Raw genomic sequence first — 27,671 nt, forward strand, 5'->3', positions numbered from 1 at the left:
CTATAAATTGAACTGTAAACAATTTACATATTTATAAAATTTATTCCTATACAGGATTTATTTCTCTTAATTCAAAACATCTTTTATACATCTCAGTAATCTTTTCATGGTTTTTGTTTTTTACATGAAGTACCTATGTATTTCTTGCTTGAATTATTCCACAATATTTATTTCATTTTGTTTGTTCATGAGCTTTTTTTGGTGGTTACTAGTAATGTTAAGGATGTGTTTTCAGCATTCTCTCTTCTGTTATTGTTAGAATTTAGGAAAATATTGAAATGTAAACATCTACTTGTATCTTGGAGCTTTATTGAATTCTTTTATTAATCTTAAGGGTCTTACCACTAGTTCTCTTAGATTTTGGAGGTATCTAATGTTATTTTCAGATAATACGTATAACTCTAATTCTTGTTTTCTGCCTTATGAGTTAATCAGAATTTTCAGAAGAATGCTTATGAGTATTAACAATTATGACAATGAACATATTATCTTATTCTGGATTTTATAGGAAAATCTCTAATATTTTCTCATAAAATATGATGCTTGATTTTATTTAAGTTTATTTATTTATTTTGAGAAAGAGAGAGAGAGAGAGAGAGAGAGAGAGAGAGAGGGAATGAGCGGGGGAGGGACAGAGAGAGAGAGAGGGAGAGAGAGATTCCCAAGCAGGCTCTGTACTGTCAGCACAGAGCCCAATCTGGCACTTGATCCCACAAACTATGAGTTCATAACCTGAGCCAAAATCAAGAGTTGGACTCACTCACCGACTGAGCCACCCAGGTGCCCCTAAGTCTTGAAAATTAGGATGTGGGGATATTCCTGAGTGACTTCTCAGAATATATTGAGATAACATACACTGAATCCATTATACTGTAATAGAATCATTATTTTAATTATCATAGGATTCTTGGGATTACTCTAGCTTCATAGTGGTAGATGGTAGATTATTCTTATTGTATTATTATGTTGCCAGTGTTATACTTAGAATATTTACATCCTAATAAAATATTCATGAATTAGAATGGTCTATAACTTATTTTCTGTGCTTTTATTGATAGCTTTTGCTGTTAGGCTAAGCTGAGTTCAAAGAGTGAATTGAGTATCATTCTAGCTTTTTCTGTTCCTGCAACAGTTTATAAAACATGGAAGTTATTTTTCACTCGAAAGTTTGGAAGAACTCACTGATAAACTGTCTGGTCCCAGACATTTTGAGAAGTGAATTCTTTGCTAACATTCCACATTTCTTCTTTACAATTAAAATTTTTGCCATAATATGACTAGGTATGAATTTCTTTTCATTCATTTTTACCAGGAACACAACAAACATTTAAAAATTTTTTTTAATTTTTTTTTCACAATAAACATTTTTTAACAGTATATTTTTTCACCTTCAAAATGTTTTGTTTTGTGTTTCCTCCAGGTAGAACAGTCTTCTGCTTCTTTTCCATTCACTCTGGGTTTAATCCTCTGAAATACCTGTAGTTTTTAAGTTCAAATTCAATTCTCTCTTATTTACTCATCTTCATTTTCATAACTTCTATCTTTTATTCTGACTTCAAAGATCGGGTCTTGTGTTTGTTCTCCCCATTGCTGATTCAATGTCCTGTGGTGCCAATTCTACTCATTATTACCTACAATGCAAATGTGAATTCTGCTCTTTCAACTTTACTTTCCTTGCAACATTCCCATGTCCCACCCAACTCCCTTTGCATTTCAATTTGTCTTTCAAATTTATCTTTATTTTTTCCCATGTTATGCTGATATTCTTCTCTTTCAACTTTTTTCTTCTTTGGATCTTTGCTCTTATTTCCTAGAGGTCATAATTTCCTATACCTTCTGGAGGATTGTCAAATAAGCATCTACTTTTCCCCCCCTCATTGTAGTAATAAATTACATTCAGAGATTTGATCTTTTCCTGGCTTTCAAGATGCTATTACCATCTTCTTGTTCTTCAGAATTAAAAAAAAAAAAAAAGTGCCTTAAATTTTTTTCTTTATCTTATGAAAAAATTTAAAGAAAAGTGGTAAAATACAAAGAAACCTGACAAAATTTATTACCATCTTAGCCATTTTTAAGTATACAGTTCAGTAGCATTAAGTACATTCATATCATTGTGTAACCATCACTACTATTCATCTGCAGACCTCTTTTCATCTTGCACAAGGGAAACTCTATACCCATTAAACAAAAACTCCATGTTTCCTTCTTCCCCCTGGGCCCTGACAAGCACCATTATGAACCACCATTCAGAAGTCTATAGACTTCTTGTCTATAAACTTATTACTCTAGGTAGCTCTCATGTAAGTGTGATTGACTGCCTTGTTTCACTTAGCATAGTGTCTCCAAGGTTCATTTATGTTGTAGAATGTGTCATAATTTCTTTTCATTTTACAGCTGAATAATATTCCATTGTATTTATATATGTGTGTGTATATGTGTATATATATATATATGTATACACACACACCATATTTATTTATCCATTCATCTGTCAGGAGACACTTGGGTTGCTTCCACCTTTTGACAGTTGTGAACACTGCTGTGAACATGGGTGAACAAATATCTCTTGGAGTGTATGCTTTTTCTCCTTATCTCTGAATAGGGTAAATTTTACCTGGTGCAGCACTTGTCGTTAAGGAGGTAATGTGAATTACATGGTTTTGTTTTCTAGCCTCCTGGTGCTAGTTCAATCAGCTTCTCAGATACAAAGATGAAAAGCAGGTTGATGTGTACAATCCCAGGTAAATCTTTAGCATCTAAGTAGATATTCATCTAGTGTAGCTCCAATGTTTTGCATTGGAATCTTTCTCCTCACCCAGTGAGTAGTTATCTGATTCTCTCAACCAAAGACTATATGAAAGACTATACCAGTGGTTTGCTATCCTGGCTGAACATTAGAATCACTGGAGGAAATTTTAAATGATAATATGTTTAGGTCTAAACTAATTGACTCGGGAGTCTTGGAGGTAGGCACAGGCACCATGGTTTAAAGAAGCTCCTTAGGTGATGTTACTATGGAGCTCTGTTTCAAGATGCATGACCACTAAGGCTGCCCTTGACCTGCCACAGGAGGCTCCTTTCCTTGGGGAAACTCACCTCCTAGGATGAAGGTGCCACTTCTAGTTCTTACCTTCCTGCCTTGTTACATTCAGGGAGTTAAAGTTTCTGGGTGAATATAGAATTAGGGGTTTGGGTAGTGGTAGTGGATGACACGTTTGCTACCTCAGGAAGCATCGTTCACACAGTATAAGGACATGGTTGTCCAGTTTTCTGTATTCTGATTCAGAATAGATAGAGAGGGAGGGAGGATTTGGTTCCATTGACCTTAGAGCAAGTAGAGATGTCAGATCCTGGTTACTTGTTGCTTTTGGATAAGGTCGAAGTTTTCATCATTTTCTGTGTCTTTGCAAGTGTTTTAGTGAGAAGACAGTTAAGTTTTCCTCCATTTGAACTGAAAACAACTTAAGCGTGTTTTACTTGTTTCTTTCATTTCCCTCCTGGGCCAAAGGAGAGGAATTATGGCTAGTCTCTCATGTCAGTGATCTTAGCATGGAGTTGGGGGTACAGTGAGTACTTACAGATCAATCAGGAAGGACTGAGAAGATGATGCATATAGGAAGGACCCGCACCCTGTGGGCTTGGGTCGGGAGGCTCTCAAAGGAGAGGAGTTTAAGTAGAGCTTTGAGGAGAAGAGGGAGAAGCATATTTCAAACAATGGCACCAACCTTTCAAAAGAAGAGAGATGAATAAACCATGAACTCTGGGACAAGGAGGTAGGTAGAGAGGCATATTTCCCAGATGAAATGGAAAGTGGAGGACCTTCTGAGAAATGAGGCTAGTGAGAGAGTCAATCCAGGGACTGAATCTTGAAGCCCAAGTTTAAAGGGTTTAGAGTTTACCAGAAGCCATGGATGACTGATGAAGAGAAAGAGAAGATCACAACATGGTCAGGGGGGTGGTTCTCTTGTTTATGTGGATGGATGGAAGGGTGGATGGATGGATGGATGGATGGATGGATGGATGGATGCACAGATAGATGGATGGACAGATAATGGGTGGATGGACGCATCAATGGACAAATGGATGCACAGATGGATGAATAGATAGCTAAATGGATAGATAGACTGATGGTAGAGAGGTTGGGGAGGAGAAGATTGATACCACATATCTATAACCTTCCTATTTCTCATACTGGTCCATAGAGAGCCTTGGAAGCCCCTAGAAATGAGGAAGGAAAAAATAGACTATGGGAAGGATTGGAACCCTTGTTAATGAAACCATATCTGATATAGACTTTTTCCCTTTCCTTCTTCTTCCCTTCTTCCCATGGTACATTTAGAAGTATTAATATGTGGCTTCATTTTCCCTAGTACCTATTACTGCAGAATCTGCTTGGATGACTTTTAAGCATCTTCAAAGTTCTGAGATGTTACTTATATTCCCTAAACCTCTGACATCACTGCCCCCTCTCTGGAGAGGAAAGTTGGGAAAATTCCCATTTGGATCTTCCACCATCAACCACAGTGCCTTATGCCAACGGCTGGCATCCAGGCCCCAGGCAACCACAGGACCCAGCTCTCAAACACATCCCAGGCAGCCCAGGAAGGTCCTCAGAAGCCAGTCTGATGTCTGGAATCCAATGGCTAGAGGCTGGGGGATGAATGAGATGGCTTTTTGTGGTCCCCACCCGAGGATTCCGGGATCGTCACCCACAAAGCTGGCCTTCTGCCCAGATCTCTATCTAGGTCTACGTCTTCTGGGGAAGCTCATAAAGACCATATACAGAGTCTTCTCCCTGCCTCCCTCCTAGAGGGTGGGTAATTATTTTTATATATTGTTGCTGATTAAAACACAAGAAATGGCTTGGAGGAATGCTCAGGTATCATCCTTTGATGTATACAAAGGAAGCGCTTTCTCTGCCTCCTGGGGTTCTTGCACATCCATCAATTCTCCTGACAGATTGAGAGAAAGGGTGATTTGGGCATTAGCATAGCCTGGAGAACCAGTTGAAATTGCCTTCATTTTAATATCCCACCTTTGATCTGTTGAAAGGCTGACAGTGAGAGGGGAAGGATCTTATTAGGTGGCATAAATCAGAACTGATGAAATCACTTTCCTCCAATAAACTCAGACCTTCCCTTGTTTAAGGGAGAAGGAGGAAAAAGCATTGCTGTACCTCTAAGCTGCCCTTTGCCCTTCAATCATAAGCAAGAGCATGAAGATTAGTTGAAGGTTCCATCAACCTCCCGCCCCCCACACAGGGAAGCTTGCGTTATCTAAGCTTCTGGTAGCTCAGTCATGGTCCTCTGCTCCCCATGCTCTCTGTCACCATGGGATCCATCCATCCACCCAGGATTGGTCAGGTTCCAGCTCCCAAGAGTTTTAATTTCTGGACTCTCAGAACTTGTGCACACCCTGTGAGGGCCTGGTGATGGGTTCTGGGTATATAAAGGCGTGGCTAGGACCTAAGGGGTGGGACCCAAATGTTGGACTCTGCCAGGAATGGCTTGGAGACCAAACTCTTCATGAGGCCTCAGCCAGCAACATAGGGAGAAGAGCAGACATCCTCCTTTGTGGGGTCTCTGGGAAGCTATCCCCATGGCATTATCGATGTGTCAGAGGTTGATGAATACCTTCTCTCAGGTGAACATGGGCAGGAGAGAAGTAAATGCTGGACTCAAAGCCAAACACATTCTTTGGCTTTGCCATCTCTTCACTCTTTGACATTGGATAATCACCCTTTTTCTCTTGATCCAAGTGTGGTCCCTTTCAGCTTCCACTTCTATGACTGGTCTTCTCAGCAGACAGTTCTCTGAGCAGTGCTGGAAGCACTCATGACTCCATCAATTAAAAAAAAAAAAACAAAAACAGGGGCATCTGGGTGGCTCAGTTGGTTGAGTGTCTGACTTCGGCTCAGGTCATGATCTCACGGTCTGTGAGTTCAATTCCTGTGTTGGGCTCTGGACTGACAGCTCAGAGCCTGGAGTCTGCTTCTGATTCTGTGTCTCCCTCTCCCTCTGCCCCTCCCCCACTCACCATCTGTCTCTCTCTTCTTCTTCTTCAAAAAAATAAAACATTTAAAAAAATAAAAACAAATAAACACAGATTGAATGCCCACTGTGGGCCAGTTTCAGGGAAAGAAAGGACAAAGCCCATGCCTTCCGGGGCCTTTCAGTGTAATGGAAAGAAAAGCAGTTAAAGTGAGGCTTAGTAAAGTTGTTCCAAGGTCCAAAGTTGGCCTTAGCCCTTCTTCCACCTAGACTGATCATCCCTCCCAGCTCTCTCTGGCCCAAAGCTCCTTGCATTCCACGTCTGTGTCCCATTTCCAGAAGTTTCTTTCAAAAAGCTGTTCTCCATTAAAAGGCTACCTAATAATACTTGCCAGATTTAAAAAAAATTAATAGGCAACTTCTACACGCTAAAAAGGAATACTGTCCAATAGGTAGAATTTTAGTCATCTTGAAATGCTTGTGGATCATGGGGGTGGGGATTGGCTGTGCTAAGCCTCTGCATGACACCACATGCTTATAAGTTGGCCTGCTCAGTAAACCCCTTTCTTGGGTACACAGGGATACAACACAGAAGACTTGTCCAAAGAAGGAATAGACATCTAGAAGGACAGAGTAAGAAAGACACTTAAAGGTAACCCTCCCTTTGCAGGTGAAGAAACAACCCAGAGAGGGGAAAGAGACCTGTCTGAAGTCAAGAGCTCTTTGTATCCATAAGATAAGATCTTTGCCAGCATCCCCTTCCCAGAGAGAGTTTTCTTTCTCACCCACACCATCTCAATGCCTACAAGTTAAAGTTCAGATTCATAAAACCCCAAGAACCAGCACATTTCCTTCTCAGCTACTTTTCTCATCTTACCCAAGCCCTGGCTCCTGGCACACACAGTTAGCTCACATGCTGTATTTTGGTCAGCACCTTGGCACACACTCCTCTCTGTGCCCAAGATGCCTGTTCCCTTGTCCATTTGGTGAAAATTTAGTTATTCCTAAGGCCCAGTACACATGTACCTCTTTTGGGAAACCTGTCCTACCTTTTCTTCCTTGGGTGAATGACTCACACCCTTCTGTTTGTTACCCCAACTCTTGGTGCACATCACACACAGATTCTCACTCTCTCGCTGTCACACACACACACACACACACACACACACACACACACACACACATATATACACACACACACACACTTATTTATTTATTCATCTTAATTGCTAGACTGGAAGCTCCTTCAGGCAGGCATTCGTGCCTGTATTTCTAATGTCTTGCACTGGGCCTAAGAGCCTAATTTCTTTCTTTTTTTAAATGTTTATTTGAGAGAGAAAGAGAGAGAGAGAGAGAGAGACAGCATGAGCAGAGGTGAGGCAGGGAGAGAGGGAGATACAGAATCTGAAGAAGGATCCAGGTTCTGAGCTCTCAGCACAGAGCCTGACACTGGGCTCGAACTCACGAACTTCAAGATCATGACCTGAGCCAAAGTCAGACGCTCAACTGATTGAGCCACCCAGGCACCCCAAGCCTGACTAATTTCTTAAGGCTCTGTTGTCCAGTATGGTAGCCACTGAGGACATGTGTCAATTAAAATTAAATATATTTTAAAATGCACTTCCTCAGCCACACTAACCATATTTAAATTGCCACATGTGCCTAGTGGCTACCATTTTGGACATTGTGGATATTGAACTTTTCTCTCAACACAGAAAGCTTTGTTGGACAGTGTTGTCTTAGAGACTGACAGCACCCAAGTTGGAGGAATCTTGGGTCTGGGGAGTCCTTAGCTGCCCAGACTACATATATGTCAATGCCTTGCACAGAGAACATGTGTGAAGGAAACCTCCTATAGGTGTGTCTGACGTTCAAACACTTGGGTTCGAGGCTTGGTTGCTACTTCTAGTGTAGACCCACTACCAACACCTTTTCTGACTATCACCCCAAATTGTCATCTCTCTAAGAGCATCTGCTGGACTGCTCTCCTTAGCTAAGAGATTTCTTTTCATAGAATGGAAAGGGCCTTTCAGGACAAGCACTGACATCTTGCCAAGGAGAAGGCTCATCGATAAATCTGGGCTGAGTGGTGGCTACTTCAAGGTGAAGAGCTTTGGCTCAAGGATTGTTTAGATTCTCTCTTTTCCCTCCCCTGACCTTTACCATCCTAGACAGGAATAAAAGTTGTTGGCTGAGGCAAAGGGTGGACTTCTTACCATTCACCTCTTGCAGTCCCCATGAGTTAGGGGATAAGGGTGATGGGCAGCCTGAGGTCCCCCAGGACATGAGCAGCATTGGCAAGATTTCTAGAATTATGCATCTGACCCTGGGCCCCTCTATTGCCTGAAGCTGAAGGATGTAAGGCATTAATATCAGAGTTCCTGGCCTGACAGCCTTGGAAAACTCAGTTTGCTTTTCCTGGGCACCTCACACCTCTCCAGTCTGTACACTTTCTGCTTTCCTTGGGCTTGTCCGCCAAGAGCCTTACTTTTTTGTAAGGTGACAACTTTGAATTCTGCCCTTTAGATAGCCTCTCCACTGTTTTCCTGCCCTCTGCCTTTACCCATCCCTCCCAACCCAATCCCAACATGGAAGCCTCAGTGATCTTCCTAAAATGCCAGTTTAATCTGTGACCAAATATAATCTGCCCCTTTTCAGTTTTGACTGTTTTATCTTTGGACCCTTCTCACTCACTTCTACACCATTGACTATTCACCAGACACCCTCCCTGCCTCTGATTTTTGTTTTTGCTGCTCCTTTGGCCTTGCATCCCTTTTTCTAATACTACCTCTTGGGAGTTAGCTCACATACCACCTCCTCTATGAGGTCTTCTGGATTTCCCACAGAAAGCTTCTGGAGCATTTTCCATGTACTTGGCTGAATTATGTATAACTGCGGGTTTAAAGCCACAGGCTTTGGAGTCAAACAAATGGCTTCACCTCCATGAGCCTCCTTTTCTGCATGTAAGATGGGAATAATAAGATTCCCACTCCATCAGAATGAGGTAGAGATTCAATATGAAAATATATGTAAGATCCTGAGCACACCTGGCAATCAGCTAACTCTCAATAGATGTTAGCTAAAGAGTTTATATTGTTTTATTAAAGTAAATAGTCTGAGGGCTTCTCTAGAGAAGGACTGTGTGTTATTACTGTTTGAATCCCAGAACTGAGAACAATACTGGACTAACAGTAGGTATTCAGTGAATGTTTAGTGAATTTAATCCAATCCACTGGATTGAATTTTTTAATCCTTTTTGATTGAACTAAATTCAATCCGATTGAATTTAAGACCAAAAGAATGACACTCAGTGATTGAGTTGAGACTAATGTAATGAGGGGCTATTTCAGGCAACACGATGGGTAGTGGAGAAATATTTGGGGACAGCAGAGAGTTTTCAGGATCCCCCAGAGAACCACAAAGGGCCTTCACAGGAGGCAGGCTGTGGTCTCTACAAACGGAGGCTGGGAGGGTGTCAGTATGTATGAAGGTAAAGGTACCTGAGTACCAGGCCCAAGCTGGTTGAGTGTGTCTGGTCCCCAGATGCACGAGCCCTCCCTAAGCCAGGCCAGAACATTCTATGGGCAGAGAGCATCCCCCATACACACTGTTAGAGCCCCATGGCCCTCCATGTGGAGGCTGGTGGCTGGCACTTGTGGCTGGTGCTGGTGCGGGAGGCTGGGACCTGCTGCCTGTGGAAGGCCCTGGGGCACCTCCTCGCCACTCTGCAGGTGCCAGCCTGCTCCATGCTGGAACCCTCACTTTCCTGGCAGGCTTTCCTCAGGACTGTTGGTCCCTCCAGGCAATGAACGGCTCCCACATGGAATATTTTCCCCACAGAATAACCATTTCCATAGTTCCATAGCTTTTTGTTCTTTTTTCACTTTCAATATCCTCCTCCTTCAACCCTGCCTGTACTCCACCCCAGCCAGAGCCCGAGAGACACCTCCCGACCCCTGTACCACCCCCCTGTTTTGGTGAAAGTCAACTCTTGCCTGTATGTGCTGGGGATGGGGACTGGGGGTTTTGAGGTTTTGCTCAGAGCAGCTAGTTGACAACTGGGTGCCAAATAGACAGTCCTTGTCCTCAAGGTACCTCACCCTCAACCTCTTTCTTACCCTCACACTCACAACCAAGAATTGAGAACAGAAGGTCTGGACCACAATTTTTTTTTCCCCATAATATTTTATTGTCAAATTGTTTTCCATACAACACCCAGTGCTCTTCCCCTTAAGTGCCCTCCACCATCACCACCACCTCTTCCCCCTCAACCCTCCCCCTTCCCCCTCAACCCTCAGTTCATTCTCAGCATTCAATAGTCTCTCAAGTTTTGCATCCCTCTCTCTCCCCAACTCTCTCTCCCTCCTCCGCTCCCCCTGGTTCTCCATTAGATCTCTCTTGTTTTCCTGCTAGACCTGTGAGTGCAAACATGTGGTTTCTGTCCTTCTCTGCCTGGCTTACTTCACTCAGCATGGACCACAATTTTTAAGGGTTTCTGAGCTCAGGAGCAGGACTGGCTTTGTGGGCATGTGGCCTGTACATTATTCAGGACCTCAGCTCAAAAGGTTTAGTGCTCTGCTGTTGCCATCTTGAAATCCTCTCTCTTTTTAAAAAATGTTAATTTATTTTGAGAGTGGGAGAGGGGCAGACAGAGGGAGAGTAAGAGCAAGAGTGAGAGAGAGAGAGAGAGAGAGAGAATCCCAAGCAGGCTCTGAGCTATTATTGCAGAGCCAGACATGAGGCTCCATCTCATGAACCACGAAACCAGGACCTGAGGCAAAATCAAGAGTTGGATGTTTAACCGACTGAACCATCAAGATGGTGCCCCGCCATCTTGAAATTCTTAATCATTTTTGAATAAAGGTTTTCCATTCTCATTTTGTGTCTGGCCCTGTAAATCACAAGCTCATCTTTCTGGGGAAGGCCTGCATTGAGAACAGCTTCAAGCAGAGAAGGAAGTAGCTAGGTAGAAATGAGAGTTGGGACAGAGAAGCACCACCAAATTCAGTGACCTGGTCACAGGATGAAAGCTGGCCAGGATTCCCTGTCTCTGAACCTCTGCATGTGAAATGGCACCTTGGCCCTCCTTTCCAACTCTGCAAAAACCCGATGGGCTGACAAAGGAAAGGGATACTCCAGAGCCTAAGAGTGGCTGTGGACACTTTCTTAGGATGGGGGACAACATCATGGAAGGGGCCCTGGAAATACCATCTTTCTCTAGATTAGAAGCAATAGCCTTCCCTGAATGCCCTCGGGCTTGTAGAACCTACTTCAAGCCCATCTATCTTCATGGATCTTGGGTTTCAGACGCTCTCTGCTCCTAAGGACCCGGTCCTATAATCACCATGTCCTCTCATATCATGTGGGTCAAGGCTGGAGAGAGGACTCAAGTCACACATGACCTGAATGTAACAGAACAGAAAGACCCCTGCCTTCTTCTCCCTGCTGGCCTCCTGATCCTCCCCTGGGATGTGCTGACCTTTAGATTCAAAGTCAGCCTGTGTTCAGGTATCAGGTACTATGTGACAGCCCCTGAGCTTGGAGCTTCACATTCATGATCCCTTTTAAATGAATACCTGGTGATATCTGTGTGTCAGCTGGTGGTCCACTAGGAGCCCTGAATCTTTCCTTCTAGTCTTGTATTTGACCAAGATCTGACAGGAAATAAGACAGATTAAAGAAAGAAATTCCAGAAAGGGTCCACTAGGTCAATCTAATGCTCTATGGGCTGTAAGGGGCTTTGATTTTCAAATATAAATATGCTTCCTGCAGGTCAGAGAAGGGTGTGTCTTTCTGTCATCCTATCCTTTTAGGGAAGCCAGGCTTGCAGGAAGAAGTGGAAAGAAGCCCTGAGTTTGAGTCCCAGCCCTGCCACTCCCTTTGGGCATTTCTCTTTATCTCTCAGGTTCTTTATATAAAATAAGTGAGGCTGCCAGGCTCCTTCAGGCTGATATAATGTGATTCTGAGTTTACATTATTGTTCTTCTGGGTCATTGTCAGTGAACAACTTCTTGCTGTCTAATCTCCATATCTTCTGCTGCTACTTGCTCCCTGTTAGGTCTTTATCTCCTTTTAGTCCACTGGACCAGGCCCTCAAGTCGCCAGCTCTCTGGAATGTCCTATGGCCAGGCGACTTTCAGATCACCTGCCCCTTGGGACTTAGAGGGAAGGGGTCCCAACCTTCACTCATGCTTTTCCTGCCCCGTTGCCTGCCTCACCCTCAGCCCTTGGCTGGGGGAGTGTGAGGAGCAGTTTGGCCCTACAAAGGTTAAGTTGTTTCCGCACAGCCTGAGCAAGCCCGAACTGGCCTGTGAAGTCCCTGCGAACCTGCCCTACTGCCGCAGGTAAGAATTATAGTCAGAAATCATTCAGGCGGCCCAGGCCCACGTGGGAGAAAGAGAAGGGCTGTTGGGGGTTGTTGATTTTATTCCAGAGCTTAATTGGTATAATTGCTCTTTTCTTCCTGCCAAACCAGAGTCCGTCTGGATTGGTCCTCCCACCTGCGGATGGGGAACTGCTCAGAAAGGTCCATTAGTCCCAAATGGCAAATTCTGCTGGCTGCTTAGAGGCTCCTTTGTCTCCCACCCAGTTGCGTGGGAGCCTGGGCCCACCTGCCCTAGAGGGACCATGGGACACCCTGAACCCTGACTCAAGGGGGTCAGGCAGCTTCTTCAGAGAGTACCCCATCTTATCAGATCTGAATTTGTGTTTGGGGTGAGCAGAAAGTCCAAGCTTGTCATCCAGGCCAAGGTAGGCTTGGGCTGGGATGTGGACCCAGCATAGCATTGCTGGATTTAGCAAATAAAAATACATGTTGCCCATTTAAATTTGAATTTTAGGATATAACTTTATTTAGGAAATAAATTTTAGGATAAGTATGTTCCCATTCAATGTTTGGGATGGAGTCCAGGTAAACCTGAATTTCAAATACAGGGAGAGGGTAAAAGGGACTTCTTGGGACTCTCCAAAGTTCAGAGGTCCCTGAGGGAGGGAGGGGGTGTCCCACGAAAGGAAAAGGGGAAAATAGAAGCCAGTCCTGCTCCATTTTCTTCCCTGCTGCCTCCCCCACTCCGCTCTGGGCTTCTCAGGAAGCCCACCTTGAAGAGGGTGCTTTGTCCACACAGCCGAACCCACCAAGAGGACCCATAATTACCAGATGCCTAGTTTCTCCCTTGGGTCCCCAGGGTCCCTGTGGACAGCCTCCTTGTCAGAAGGAAAGGTAATTCTGGGTGGCAGACCCTGAGTGGGGCATTTTGTCTGCATTAAACCTCAAAACAGCCTCTGAGATAGGCAGGTAGTCAAACTATACAGCTGAGGAAAACAACCCAGAAGTGTTGAAAGGGGCTTTATGACTAGATTTGTCTGATGGCTAAGCCTACACTTCCTCCCCTCTCACAGGAGCTCCTGGGTTAGAGTCACCACATAAACAGGAATATTGCATGGGAACTTCTAACTTTAAAAGTTTTTCCTTGTGGGGATGCCCAGGTGGCTTATTTGGTTAAGTGTCTGACTCTTAGTTTTGGCTCAGGTCATGATCTCACTGTTTCATGAGTTTGAGCCCCATGTCAGGGAGAGGGAATCTGCTTGGGATTCTCTCTCTCTCTCCTCCTCTCCTGCTCACACTGTCTCCGTCTCCCTCAAAATAAATAAATAAACATTAAAAAAATTTTTAAGTTATTCCTTCTATATCTCAAATTCAGGTTTACCTGGGCTCCATCCCAAACACTGCGTGGGACATACTTACCTAAAAATTATGTTATTTATCTGAAATATGAATTTAAATGGGCAACATATATTTTTATTTGTTAAATCCAGCAATGCTATGCTGGGTCCACATCCCAGACCAAGCCTACTTTGGCCTGAGTGACATGCCTGGACTTTCTGCTCACCCCAAACACAAATTCAGATCTGACAGATTTCTTCCATGTGTTCATCTCACCTTCTTCATTTGTCAGTTTGCTTGACTTCCCCCTCTGGCACGTCCCTGTCCCCAAGTATCAGGAGCAGGGCTGCAGACACCTTCCTATTGCAGCCCCTGGCATGCTCCTCCACCATGCTTCAGGAGAGCTGCAATCCTGGCTGGGAGAGATATTCTCTCTAACAGAGCAGGAAGGGGCCCCAGCGGCTTGTCCAGTCCAGCCCTTACCTGGGGCGGTGTTATCCTGAGCCAGGCCTGTGCTTGGCCCAGCCTGGTACAAGTGACCCCTCTCGGGCCTTCCTGCCTCTGGGTTGCACAACATGCAGGAAATGTTCTAATCAGGGCCATAGGTTACATGTGAAAGTGTGCATATGTGCATCTGTGGGCACATGAGTGTACTCACACATATGCATTAGAGGCAGCTTCCAAATGCTGCCAGAGCCACAGAGTAAGAAATTGTTTCCCCGCTGTCCTACCCCACCGCCACTGTCTGCCCCAGAGCACCTTCCTTCTGTCCATATACCCATGGCCATCATCTACAAGGGGCTCGGTTGTGACCTCTGCCCTGTTTCTCAGGCTTTGTCAAATAGATCAACAGGCTCCCGCCCTCCTCATGGCCCCAGTGCCAGCATCGTGCAACGGTGAGGCACATGGATTTTGGCACCAGACAACCTGGCTTGGAGCCCCAGCTCTGTGGCTCACTAACTAAGGGACCTTGGGCGGCTTCATCTCTCTCTAAAATGGGGCTAATCAGAGCTATGTGGTGGAATTGCTACAAGGGCACAGCTCACACTTGTGCCTGGCCCATCACCTGGCATGCGACAAGGTCTCAATAAGCAGAAGCGTTGCTTGCTGTTGGTGTCATGGCTGTCACTATTGGGTTGTTCCCAGTCCAAGGCTTTAGAGAGAAAGGGAACACCCCTCACCTTGGGGATTCAGGCCTCCTGGGTGTGTTCTACCCTTAGGTAAGCAATTGCCGACAGGAGGACCCAGGCCTGCCTGACAAGCCCTAGTTGTCCTGGTTTCCTATATCCAGTGGATTGATTTGACTTCCTAAGGATGTCTGAAGTCTGTGCCCACTTCCCCCATCCACATTGGCCCTGTATTGTCCTGCCTTGAGGCCTTCACTCGTGATACCCCACTTTCTACCTCTCCTTGTCTGAATCTTTCTTGTGTTGAGGTTATCTCAAAAATCACTCTGCCTGTGTGGTTCTAAGACTCAGGGCTTGGCTGTCTGTGGTCTCCAAAAAGGCTGGGGCCAAAACACTGTACTCCCTGAGAGGAAGTAAGTAGGGCAGTGGCATTCTGATGGGGTGCTAGGAAGACCCCTGGAATTGCTGGATGACTTTGTTGTGCCAGGGAGCCTGGCAGGCCAGCGGGGTCAGGAGCAACACGAATCACCATTAGGAGAGGATACTCTTTGGGACTGCGACCAGAATGGCCAAATTCACTTCTCAAGCTTCTATGGGTATAGCTATGCCTTTACACAACAAAGAAGTTGTGTAAATCAACTATCTCTCTGCCTATCTTCCTGCCAATATGGCCCTTCTCTTCTACTAGCAAGGTGTACAGAGGAATCTCTCTGAAACAGAAATCTGGCCATTCTTCCTTCCCTTTAAAGCCTTCAGTGGCTCCCTGCTTCCCTTAATATAGCATTGCTTACAAGGCCCTACGAGCTCTGACTCCACATGCCTGGCTAGCTTCACCTTACACTTTTCTCTTCTGCTCCCCCGCTCTCCCCTCCTGCAGGCCACGTTCAGTCTCCTACAATGCTACTCCCTCAATTTCCCACATGTTTTTGTTCTTTGTGGAAATCTTTTCCCCATCTCCTCCCCTGACCACTTCCTCCTAGGCCACCAGGTCTGCATGTAAATGTCACTTTCTCCGGGAGGCCCTTCCTGATGCCCACACGCCTGTGCTTCCCCTGTATCACTACACTCTGAATGGGTCTGTCTTTCCCACTGGGTTGTACATAAGAAGACGCTGTCTTTCACAGGGACACGGTCTTTGCGACTGCTGATGTTTATCCAATGTTTCCCAAACCTGTCTGTGTGTGGAAACATCTAGGGTGTTCTTTAGAAACAGATTCCTAGGCCCCACCCCAGACCTTCTAAACTAGACTACCCTGGGGAGTCTGTATTTTTACAAGGTTCCAGTCAGTCAGTCCATTAAGCGTATGGTGACCGCCGTTGGTATGAACTATACCTGGAGTGACATGCCTTGCCAGTAGAGGGCACCTCCCATCAGGTGAGGTTTCTTGTGGGTGGGAGGTCTTTCCTAATCACAGCTTTCAAGGACTATCTCGGTCAGTTTGCTTTTCCATCTAAGGTTCCAGCCTTGACCTGTGTCCACCATTCCCCTTGGTGGTGAGCCAGGGAATTTCTCCATGTGGCGCTTAAGATGTTTGGTGAAATGGCTTAGGGAAGTGACAGAAGCGCTGCTGGACTTTCCTCTGCACACCCCGCACTCCTAGTCATGTCAATTGTTCTTTAGGTTCAGGATTAGGGAGCCTTAGCACCTTTGTGGACAAAGGCTGGGTTTTGATGACTTAGGTGCCATATACCATGTGGGAGAACCATGACTCAGGGAAAAGCCTCCCTTCAAGATAGAAAAGTCTAGTAGACCAATGGTCACAGGTCAGCATGTCTGGTCCCCATGGGACCAGCTACCCAGGATTATCCGATTTCAGCCCAAGAGACCAGGAGGCAGAAGACAGTAGCATATTGATAAAGGACATCATGGATGGGATACACCTGTAAGAAGCTAAGATGGGCAGGGGCGCCTGGGTGGCTCCAGCCAGTTGAGTGTCCGACTTCAGCCAGGTCATGATCTCACGGTTCGTGGGTTCAAGCCCCATGTCAGGCTCTGTGCTGACAGCTAGCTCAGAGCCTGGAGCCTGCTTCTGATTCTGTGTGTCCCTCTCTCTCTGCCCCTTTCCTGCTCATGATCTGTCTCTCTCTCTGTCTCTCAAAAATAAATAAATGTTAAAAATTAAAAAAAAAAAAGCTAAGATGGGCAGTCTCCTTGTTTTGTCGGGATGAACTTCTAGATCTTTTAGAATTTACATTAGAAGTTCTCATGAAACTTAGGAATCTTTGGTTGTTGCACAGACAGGATCACCACCATCTATTTCTGTTCTGAAAAGTAGCATATCAAGGACTTCCATTGTAGTATATAGAAGCCTCCCATAGGTAATCACCTGAGCAAAAAATTTCAGGACCTTGTCAGGAGCTTCATCAAACTACTGAGTCCCTGAAGAGATAAGGAGCAAATGATACTAGGCTTGGGTGACAGGGAGTGTGGCTTGCATATTTGGGGAGGCATATTCTTTGGTTGGGTCCAGATGGAGAAGATTTCCCTCTGTAAATGGTAGGAACATCCCTACTATATGTCCTTGAACTGGACAGAGTTGGGAAGAAGAGTGTCACGTCCAAAGCAGGGGAACTATGCCATTGATTTAAAACCCTGAGAGTATTAGAGAAATATTGGTTTTCCACAAATGGGCTATGGGCTCAACACTGGGTCTGAAAGGAAGAGTTGGTATGGTAAATAGGAACATATGGCATAAAAGATCGAGAATTCTGGGTTGGAATGGAGGTGAAACATGGGAACTTGAACAGGTGAGATATAGGGTAAGAGGTGGCCAAGTCACAGCTTTAGTCTTAGGGTACCTCAAAGGCCTTGTTGGGGTCCTGGTTGGCCCAGCTCAGCCCAGTCCCAAGCATTGGTTTGACATCTTGCCCTGGATTGATCCTCTCCATCCTCTCTTCCACCAGGCGCCTAGATGCCAACCTCATCTCCCTGGTCCCGGAAAGGAGCTTTGAGGGGCTGTCCTCCCTCCGCCACCTGTGGCTGGACGACAATGCACTCACCGAGATCCCTGTCAGGGCCCTCAACAACCTTCCTGCCCTGCAGGCCATGACCCTGGCCCTCAACCGCATCAGCCACATCCCTGACTACGCCTTCCAGAACCTCACCAGCCTTGTGGTGTTGTGAGTGCTGCTCTGCCTCCCACTCCTGGCGGGGTCTTGCTGGGGGCTGCATGTTTACTCCAAAGTTGGGTTGGAAGCCTGGATTGCTTTGCTGTTCTCTACATGTTACTGAACTTTCTAGCCTCAGGTTCCCCTTTGTAAAATGAGGATGCTCATCCCCTTCTGATCCTATGGGGATTATCATGAGGTGAAATGACAGTAGAGCTGTGGAAGTGCTCTTACACCATGATCAGAGAGCAGGAATTAAGTTATTAGTTTCTCACTATGCAAATGTAATAACTATACCCAGCTAATTGGAATACAAGTCAAGAATCTCTTAAAAGATGTCTACCATATTCAACAATCAGATGGTGCAGTTTGATACTTTGGCACCAGGATAGGATAAATTCATCTCTTTTCCCAGGCCTGGAGAAACAGAGAAATGCCATCACTTGTAATTAGACACCAAAGCCCCGTCAGAGTAATTACCTGGGAGATAGTATCCCTGGCAGGAATTGGGGACTGGGGTTACCTCTGCCTCCCCAATGAGAACTTTAGAGTGCAAATTAGTTCCCAGCTAATTGCTACGAGTGATTGGTAAGTTCATAGGGTAATTACTAAGGGTTTGGAGGTCATGTGTAATTGCTTTGGGTTACACACTAATTGCTGGGGAACATATGTGTTAGTGATGCTGCTGGATGGTAACTTTGACTCCCCTACTCTTGAAAACCTGGTGTGATTTTCCAAATCAAAGAATGGATGATGCTTAAGTCCATTGGAAAGATGAAAAATCAGGCACCAATTTGTTTGTAATTCTCTGTCCTGGGAGACTAGAGAATCAAGACGAATATCCTTATGGACCAGGTTCTTCTATCAGTATGGCCATTCCATCTTTCCTTCTGGGAGTCAGTGTGGGCATTTACACAAGGCAAACAGAGCAAGGTGATTGATTCTAGTTTTGGTGGCATCCCTGTGACACCCTGAGGGAATGGGGTCAGATCTCTGCAAGAGATAAGACTGGGGAAATGAGGATCACCTGATGGGTCCCAGACAAATGAGCAGCAGCAGACATTTTCATAACTACTATATGGGACACTGACGACTCTACGAAGTATGAAAACAGCTGCTGCCCTCCAGGGAGGGGCTGACAATCTAGTTGAAACTGCAGAATAAATATGGGAAAAGACAGCTAATGATGCTAAGAAAGCTGATGATAGATACAGGTCCTTGCAGAGTAGGAATAGTGGGGCAGCTGAAGCAAGTGTAGGGGGTGGGAGGGAAGGTTTCAGGGGGAAGGTAGGCGGCTCCTGGGCCTGGGTGATGGAGATGATGAGGAGTGAGATGGGTGAAGACAATGACAATGTCATGAAGACACTGAGGAGAAGTCAGGGTGTTTGGTGGCCGGCGAATAGGCCAGTCTGGTGGGAGCAGAGGATCCTCTTGCAGAATATTGGAGAAAAGGCTGGAAAGGTGGGTTGAGGGACTCACAGTGCCAGAGCAGGGGGTTTGGCTTTTGTCTGTCATTGGGGAAGGGAAGCTTGAAGGTTTTCAAGCAAAAATGGGAAGGAGGTATTTTAGGAAGACTGATTCAAAGGGATTGGAACAGAGGGACAGTTAGGAGGCTTTCGTTTATCAACTGAAGTCTAGTTTAAGGAGGTGGCAGAAGGAATAGAATGGAAGCTACGACTGAAGGATTTTTTGAAGGAGGGATAAATCTGATTTAGGGATTTTCAGAGGGTGCAAGACCAGGAGGAAGGGGAATAAAAAATGACTCCTAAGTCTGGCTGGGAACCAGGGAACTGGAACAGTTGGCCTGCTGCAGATCTAGGAGGGGTGAGGGCCCCACAGAGCAAAAGGAGAAACAAGGGACTAAAGAAAGAAAACCTACCAGGGCAGGAGCAAAGCTGAAAGCTGAAAGAGAGCTGGTCCCTTTGCATGGGACAAAGCCAGAAACATTACCTCTTTGTCCTGCCTCCAATTCACCATGACCTGAGAGAGGAGAGAAGGCTGGAGAAAGTTTTCCAGGGACTATGGAATGAGCTATAGAAAGACCCAGGATTCCCATGCTGAATGAATGGTTTGGAACAGCGAATTAGAACCCTGGAGCTGGATATTTAGGAAGCTGAGATGGTGTGGACCGGAGATGCCAGGGGAGGTGAAAGGGACTGGAAAATGGAGACCAGAGTTCAGCAGGAGGCAGAAGAAATGATAAGAGTTTGGTAACAGTCAGGATATAGGCATGGAGGAAATGGGGGAAGTTAAAACCCCTTGGTAAGAGGAGAGAGTTTATTCCCAGAATTCAAGGAGCTGTGTTTCCCCTATCAAACCAGAAGCTCTGTGTAGGAGGGACCTGTCTCCCGTCGGAACCTGGTGGTGCAGGTGGACAAGGATGGGAAAGGCCTTCAGGGCCCATGACTCTCAAGACTCCCATCTCTTTCCATCTATGTTGGATGAGGTCTTCCTGTTGCCTTTGTATTTGAACAACATCTTGGAGGCCTGCAGGATTTCTTCCCCTTCTGTGTGATTTCCTTTTTCTGTCCAAAGAGGCTTTTTAATTCTTTAACGTTATTAAATTAACTAGAATATGTCACAGTGTAGGATGCTCTGCATTCGATTTTCCTGAGACAACATATGCTTCTGAGCTGTGGATTCCATGCTTTCTCCACTTTAGAGAATTTTCTTCTATATTATATGTTTGCCTATATCTTCCATCTCATGTTTGGATCCTCTCCCTCTGAGACATCAATTACCCTTGTGTGGAATCACTTTTTGTCTTCTACATCGATCCATTTCTAGTTTAGCCCTTTTGTCTCATTCAGCCACATTCCCTGTGGTTATCTCAAGCTTTTTCTCTGACACCCATTCAAATTTCAGCAGTGTTTACTCTGTTCCTTGGCTCAAATTTATTGACTGTTTTTTTAATAATGTAGTTAGGGTCCCCAGTTTGGTTTTGTCATCCACGATGTCATTTCTGTTTCATTTTTTAAATTTTGTCTTTGGGGCACCTGGGTGTCTCAGTCAGTTAAGCGTCCGACTGTGGCTCAGGTCACGATCTCATGGTTCGTGGGTTCAAGCCCCATGTTGGGCTCTGTGCTGACAGCTCAGAGCCTGGAGCCTGCTTCAGATTCTGTGTCTCCCTCTCTCTCTGCCTCTCCCCCACTCGCTCTCTGTCTCTCTCTCAAAATAAAGACATAAAAAATTTTAAAAAAGAAATAAAATTTCATCTTTGAAATAATATTTTGGGAGATTGTTTCGTATCAGGAGGCCATTGTGGTAAATTTCTTTCTGTCCCTCATCCATTAGTTATGTTTTTTTCTTGGCTTGGAACTTTACCTGCCTTTTGGGCACTCTCTTCTTCCCGCCCTCGGTTTCCCTGGTACACCCATGATTGCCATGTACTTTCTTTGTTCTGGCCTATGCCTAGAAAGCTGTCAACTTGTTCTCACACTATTATCTTTGGGCCTCATTGGTTATCCCCTCCAAGCTAAAGTTTGTGGGCTAGTATTGTGGGTAGAGGATGTTCTATCTGCTTTTCTGTACCCTGGTGGAGGGGTGGAGGTAGGGGAGTGTGCTCTGAGGGGGAGCCCCATCTTTGTTAGACAGCCTGGGCTCTGCTCTCTCTGCAGAGTCAGAGTGTATTAAATGTGTGAGTTCACTCCCTCCACCTAAGAATTCCCTTGGGCTTCAAGTCATTTCCTCAATTCAGCGAGTAGCCTGGAGCCTTTCTTTTACTCCCCTGTTTCACCTGTTTCCTCTGGAAGCCAGAAGTAGGGAGGGGAAAAGAACATTATTTAGATTTGGGGTTTTAGGGGAAGTTCTCAGGATTTTGTCTTCTTGCCAGTTCAGTTCCTGGAGAAAGGGGGAGATGATTAAGAGTTCCAGAGTTTTTCCTTGGTTGCCAGTTTGTGCAGTTTATTTACATTAGCTTATGTCTCTGTCTTTGCTTTGTTGCTACTTATCTTTGGGCTGGAGCCAGGGATCTCTGTTTTTCCTATTTTTGCTTATTTCATTAGGAATTAGGAGAACATTCTGTCACTTATTTTCAATTAGCTGTTTACATTGGAAGTGTCTTCCAAATGGATCTCTTACCTCTCCCCAACCTGTGTGCACTCTGACCAAGCCCTTCACCATCCTGCACAGACGCACGTGCTCATTCGTACCTCCCCACCTCTGTCCCCATTAACTCTTCCTGGGATGTCCTTCCCTCTGCCTATCCAGATCACCTGTCCTTCAAGGTCCTGCTCTGGACCACCACCTCTGTAAAGCCTTCCCTGACTGCTCTGGTCTCACCAGTCTCCCATCTCTGAGCCTGTCTACAGCCCTCTCCAGCTATAACAGAAAGCTTAGCCTTTAATTATATGTTGTCTGCAGTGGTTTGCTTTTGGCTCCCATAAGTGCGTCTGGCCACTGAGTCAGGCAGACTGGGTCCTGGAGAGCAGGACTGTAGAAGAAGCCTCAGACTAGAGCCCTCCTGACATCAGGCCTCTCTCCAAGAGCTTAGTGGGAGCCTGACTTAGCCTTGGCCTCAGGCACTCCTCTTGCATTTTCCTTCAGTGTAGCCCATGGTCGATCCAGCCTTGGAGATCGTAACTTCAGAAGTCTGTCTTGGCCAATCATTTTGTCCCTGGAGATAAAGGGCTGGACCACTGGGGTCATTCTGTCCACGCTTCTGCCTCCACTTTGCTGCTTAAGCCACGGTCTGCTCTCCAACCCCCCACCCCCACCCCCGGCCCAATGCTGTGGGCACCCATTCTGACGTGCCTTTCCTTCCCACACAGGCATCTTCATAACAACCGCATCCAGCATCTGGGGACCCACAGCTTCGAAGGGCTACACAATCTGGAGACACTGTGAGTTCCCTGGGCCTGTGGTAGGGCTCTGTCCTGGTGAGGAAGGCCCGGAGGCCCACAGGAGGGAGGGGAGGCTGGTGGAAGGAGAAGCCAGAGGGACTGGGGTACTGGGGTCTGGCTCCAGTCCTGCTCTCCCACATTCCCCTCCCTGGCATTTTCTCTAGGATGTCACACCGAATGCATTCCTTCCTCCTGCAGGTGGGTGGAATGTGCCCTCCGGGACTTCAGGGTGGCCCACAGAGGGGGCATCTAGGATCTCTGCCAGCAGAGACCACTGAAATAATGAACACTGGAGATAGGAGAGCCAGAAGAATGAGGATATTGAGCCTGGGGAATGGAAAGCTTGGGGGTGGGGCTGGGGCTGACTCGACGGCAGTTTTGACATCTGTTTAAGGGAGGCTGCTGACAGAAGGGAGGGTAAAACCATGGAGTCATGCCGGTACCATTTGCCAGTTGATCTAACTAGCTAAATGATTAATGGGGAGATGGCCCATTCAGCACTCAGGCCTGACTATAAAAAGCACCCAAGTTGTTGACTCTTAAAAAGCCATATTATTCACACATCATCATCCTGGAATTCAGTTAAGGTCAGAATGCACCCAAACCTTCCCATCATTTCCTCTGGAGTCCTGCCAGCCCCCACAGAGTGGGCTGAGTGGGCCCCATTTGAGCAAACAACTGGCTGGGCTCTCTAAGTCCGCTGGCCATGCCAGCTGGGGTCCCGCAGCTGCCCTGAGGGAGCGCTGGCTGCCATGGCCACCTGGTGCAGGCCAGCAGCGCCAGGGGGGAGGAGGACCCCCCAGGTCACCAGACGTGAGCCACTCAGGTTGGGGAAGGGCTGGCAGTGTCAGGGGCATGGCCACAATGCCTTTTGCTTCCCCTTCTCCACCTCCTCCCTCCCCGCCCGACACACAAACACAAAGCCCCAGCTTCTGAGGTGAGGGATTTTCAAGAATTCAAAGCAGCCCAGGAGAAAATGCTGGGAGACAAGCTGTGACCTGAGGAAGCAACGGTTTGGGGAAAACCATTTGGCAAATCTAGCCCAGGAGGCCCGAGCTATCTGCATTTGTGGTTGTGGAGGGGACGGGAATGAGGGAGGCCGGGACCAATGCTCCGTTCCTCTTTCCTGTGGGCGGGGGACCAGGAGCCTGGTTACTCTCTGGGGCTCGGCCTGAAGTAGGAGAAATGGCAGCGCTGGGTCTAGCTCTCGCCGAGTCCTCCCCCTGCAGCTGACTGAGTGCCCAGGAGTGCCATCTGGGAGGATGTGCCCCAGCCTGGGGACGGGAAAGTTGGAATCTCTCCCTACCACTGTGTGTGACTTGGGCTCTGGAGGCCTCTTCTCTCGCCTTCAGAGATAGCTGGGCAGTTCACTTGATCTTAGTCAAAAGGCCGAGAAGCGATGGTAGCTGGGCAATTCAAACTGGACGCTCAAGCTGCTCCATCAACATACTAGAAAATGGAGGTCCAGGAAGTGGAGTGTGGCATACCCAAAGTCACTCCCTCAGCCAAGGACAGAGCAAGGTCTAGAATGTGTTAACTGAGAAAATGCCATGAAAGTTCTTAGATTAATACTCCGCTATTCTTATCTGAGTTGAATGTGAATTGTGGAAGCCTACTGGATGCTAGGTATTTGGGGGGTCCAGATGTAAGGGATGGCCATTGTCTTCTTAAGGCCCACACCCTCGTAGCCACCCTCCCTTAGGGGACACAAGAGTTTTGGAGGCAGTGTTTGGAGGTACCAGGCATCAGCAGGGCAGGAAGGAGCCCACTGTCATCTGCCTGGAACATGGGGACCTGTTGGTTCTGCTGGGAAATCCAGTGGGGAGGGGACATATATACTGGGTGTGGTTTGGCACCTCTAAAAAGCCACCTAGTGGCTATTTCTTCACTTTTGGGGCACACCGCCTAATTCATTCTCAATTAGCCACTGGATGGCTGCACAGGGCATTTGGCTCAGCTGGTGCTGGCTTAAGTACAAAGCAATCCTTCCGCTGAGTACCCACTGTACCTTTCATCTGGGAAAGTGCTTGGCTCGGTCACACAAAGCCCAGAGCCCACACCCACTATACAGATGGGACAGATGAGGCCAAGAGACAGGAAAAGGTTTCCCGGCTTTACACTGTGGAGGCAGAATGGCCTTATAACCACGTCTATTGCTCTCAGCATCAGACAGCCTGGGGTGCCTTGCCAGCTGTGTGACCTTGGTCAAGGCATTTGCCTTCACGAGTCTTCGTTTTCTGATCTGCAATATAATACCCTAGTTACACTGATCTTCCGGGGTTGACGTGTGGATTAAATGAGATGATGTGTGTAAGGTTCATATAGAGCCTGGGAAACCGGGTTAGGCACCTGTCCCGCACTCCGTTCGTTCCCATCCTCTCTTCTGAGGGCCTCCGTCTAAACAACACTCCTCCCCTCCCCACCCTTGAGGGGTAAGCTCTTCTTCCAACTTTTGATCTCCAATTAAAAAGGGGGAAAGTGTGTTCTTTATCCTCTATCCCCCAGAGCATTTGCTGGGGAGCCTGTAGGGGCAGCCAGATGTGGAAAGGGGGAGGAGTGGCTGGGAGAATAAAAGGAGAGAGAAAGATAGTCAAACCTTTTAATTGTTGCATAATTGGCACACTTTGCAGCCTCAGTTATTACTTTGGAGCTTTTCATGTGCGCGTCTCACTGGAAGGGTATTTCTCCCTCAGGCCCCGTAAATCTCTGCCATTTAGACCTCTCTCATCTCAGCAGCAGAGGGAAGATCAAACCCCCTTGGCCCAAGCTGTGGCTTGGCTCTGTTCTGCTGGCTTCTCTCAGGAGGGAGAGTGGCACCCAGCCATTCCACCTGGGGAGAGGGGGGGCCGGGTGCAGGCAAGCGCACGTGCACGCTAGTGGTCCCATAGCCACCCCGTGCCACACACAGCAGGTTGTGCACATGCACAGTGCATGCACCTGGTGGCTCAAGCCTTCCACACCCTTCACCCTTTGTAGATGCTCCTGCCTCGAACCCCAGCATAGCACACCGACACTCAGTGCAAACTCACCCTCGGTAACACTGTCTCCGTTATGGCCTCATCTCTGGAGGCCAGACCACCTGGGTCCTGCTCCCACTCTGCAAGCTGGGCCAGCTGAGGCCAGTACCCTCACCTCTGTGAGCCTCGCTTCCCCTGTCTGCACAGTGGGCTACCTCAGCATGAGCAGTGAGCGAGAGGAGCATGCGCCGTGTTCTCTCTTTTACTCTGAAAGAGTAAGTGATTTGAGCAGGGCGCAGGCTCTGTGCTGCCCTGTCTCCTGCTGAGCAGAGCAAAGCAGGCAGCCTCCACGGGCCCCTAGCCACAAGCCTTGCTGCACCATGAGGAAGTGTCAGGGGAGGCTCCAGGACCTTGCTCCCATTTTTCCTGGTACCCTCATCATCATCCCAGACCTAGTCAAGAAACCCCAGCCAGAGGCAGACAGGACAAACTCAGCCCTGTACCCGCCATCTCCTTTCTGCTCCCACAGTGAGGACGTCCCACCGCTGTTGGGAAGTTCAGAATCAGAGATGAGCCAGCTCTAAACCCTTGAAGTACTCTTTCTTCCACTTTCCAGATCAAACCAAATCTGGACGATGATATCTGGGTCCTGTTATAACCTCATTAAACACATCAGACCCTATTGGAGTGGCTGGACCTTTCCCCTTTGGAGGGAAGCCTGGGGTCACCATGGAACAGAAGCCTACTGGCTCTAGCTTCCTCTGTAAAGCAGGGTCAGCATTCAACTGAGGTCTGGGAGAAGAGGAGGGCAAAGTAGGAATTTATAGGATTTTGCCTTACAATACAAAGTTGTGCACTCCATGCCCCAGAGGTCTGCAGAATATTTTTACCTCCGTAGCCACTGTGGCTGAAACGTGCAGCTTGTCTCCATGTCAGTGAAACCACCCACCCCAATAGATTTTGCTTGAACTTGGTCCTGAGTATCAGTCCTGGGCCCGATGATCAGCCTTCGGCTGGGACGGAAAACCAGGCAGGTTTCCATTGGAGGCTCTTCCAGGGCTCAGAGGCATCCTAGAGTAGAAAAAGGACTGGACTTGAGTCAACACACCCACATTCAGATCCTGGCTTTGCCACCAGCAGGTGATGCATCCATGTCACCTGACCTCTCAAGAGCCTCAGTTTCCACAGATAGAAAATGGGGAAGATGTTTTACAATTCACACAATGATATTTACAGGGCCTGGAGTACTCTACGTGCTTAATTTGTGTTGGCTTTCTCTTTCTGTCCTCCCATTTGATTCTGGATAGACAGCAATGGGCCTTTCCCCCTTGCCCAATTAATTCAATAACTTTCCTTCCGTCCTTCCTTCCTTCCTTCCTTTCATCTTCTCGTTCTCTCTTTTTTCTCCTTCTCTTCCTCCTCTTCATTCTTCTTCTTCTGACAGTGTGTCTTAAGGTGGCAGGCAGAGTTTGCCCAGAAGTCTCATTTCATAGCTGTCCATGGGATGACTCATCTCCTCTATAGGGTGCATGGGAATTCCCGGGGAATCAGGGCATGGCTACTATATTAGTTTCCTGTGGCTGCCATAACAAATTTCTACAAATTTCGTGGCTGAAGAAAACCTCAGAAATGTATTATCCCACAGTTCTGGGAGAGGCCAGAAGTCCAAAATCAAGGTATTGGCAGCGCTGGTTCCTTCTGGAAGTTTGAGGCAGAATCTGTTCCCTCCCTCTCTTATCTTTGGTGGCTGCTGGCAACCCTTGGCATTCCCTGGCTTGTAGATGCATCACTCCAAACTCTGCCTCTGTCTTCACATGATCTTCTCCATGTCTTCTCTTATAAGGACACTTGACATTGGATTTAGGGCCATCCTGTTAATCCAGGATGATTTCACCTCAAGATCTTTAACTACATCTGCAAAGGCCCTTTTTCCAAATAAGGTCATATTTGCAGGTTCCAGGGGTTAGGACTTGGGCAGATTTTTG

At 46.7% G+C, this 27,671-nt stretch overlaps 1 protein-coding gene across 1 annotated transcript in view; it reads left to right on the plus strand.

The window, feature by feature from the left end:
- LGR6 (leucine rich repeat containing G protein-coupled receptor 6) overlaps positions 1–27,671 on the plus strand; it is a 121,919-nt gene that overhangs the window by 62,260 nt on the left and 31,988 nt on the right. The window contains exons 5-6 of the mRNA XM_029933148.1: positions 17,685–17,900; positions 22,658–22,729. Of these exons, the coding sequence (XP_029789008.1) occupies positions 17,685–17,900; positions 22,658–22,729 (288 nt within the window). The remainder of the gene's footprint in view (positions 1–17,684; positions 17,901–22,657; positions 22,730–27,671) is intronic.

Source organism: Suricata suricatta, chromosome 3, assembly GCF_006229205.1.
Source record: "Suricata suricatta isolate VVHF042 chromosome 3, meerkat_22Aug2017_6uvM2_HiC, whole genome shotgun sequence".
NCBI classification, from domain to species: domain Eukaryota; kingdom Metazoa; phylum Chordata; class Mammalia; order Carnivora; family Herpestidae; genus Suricata; species Suricata suricatta.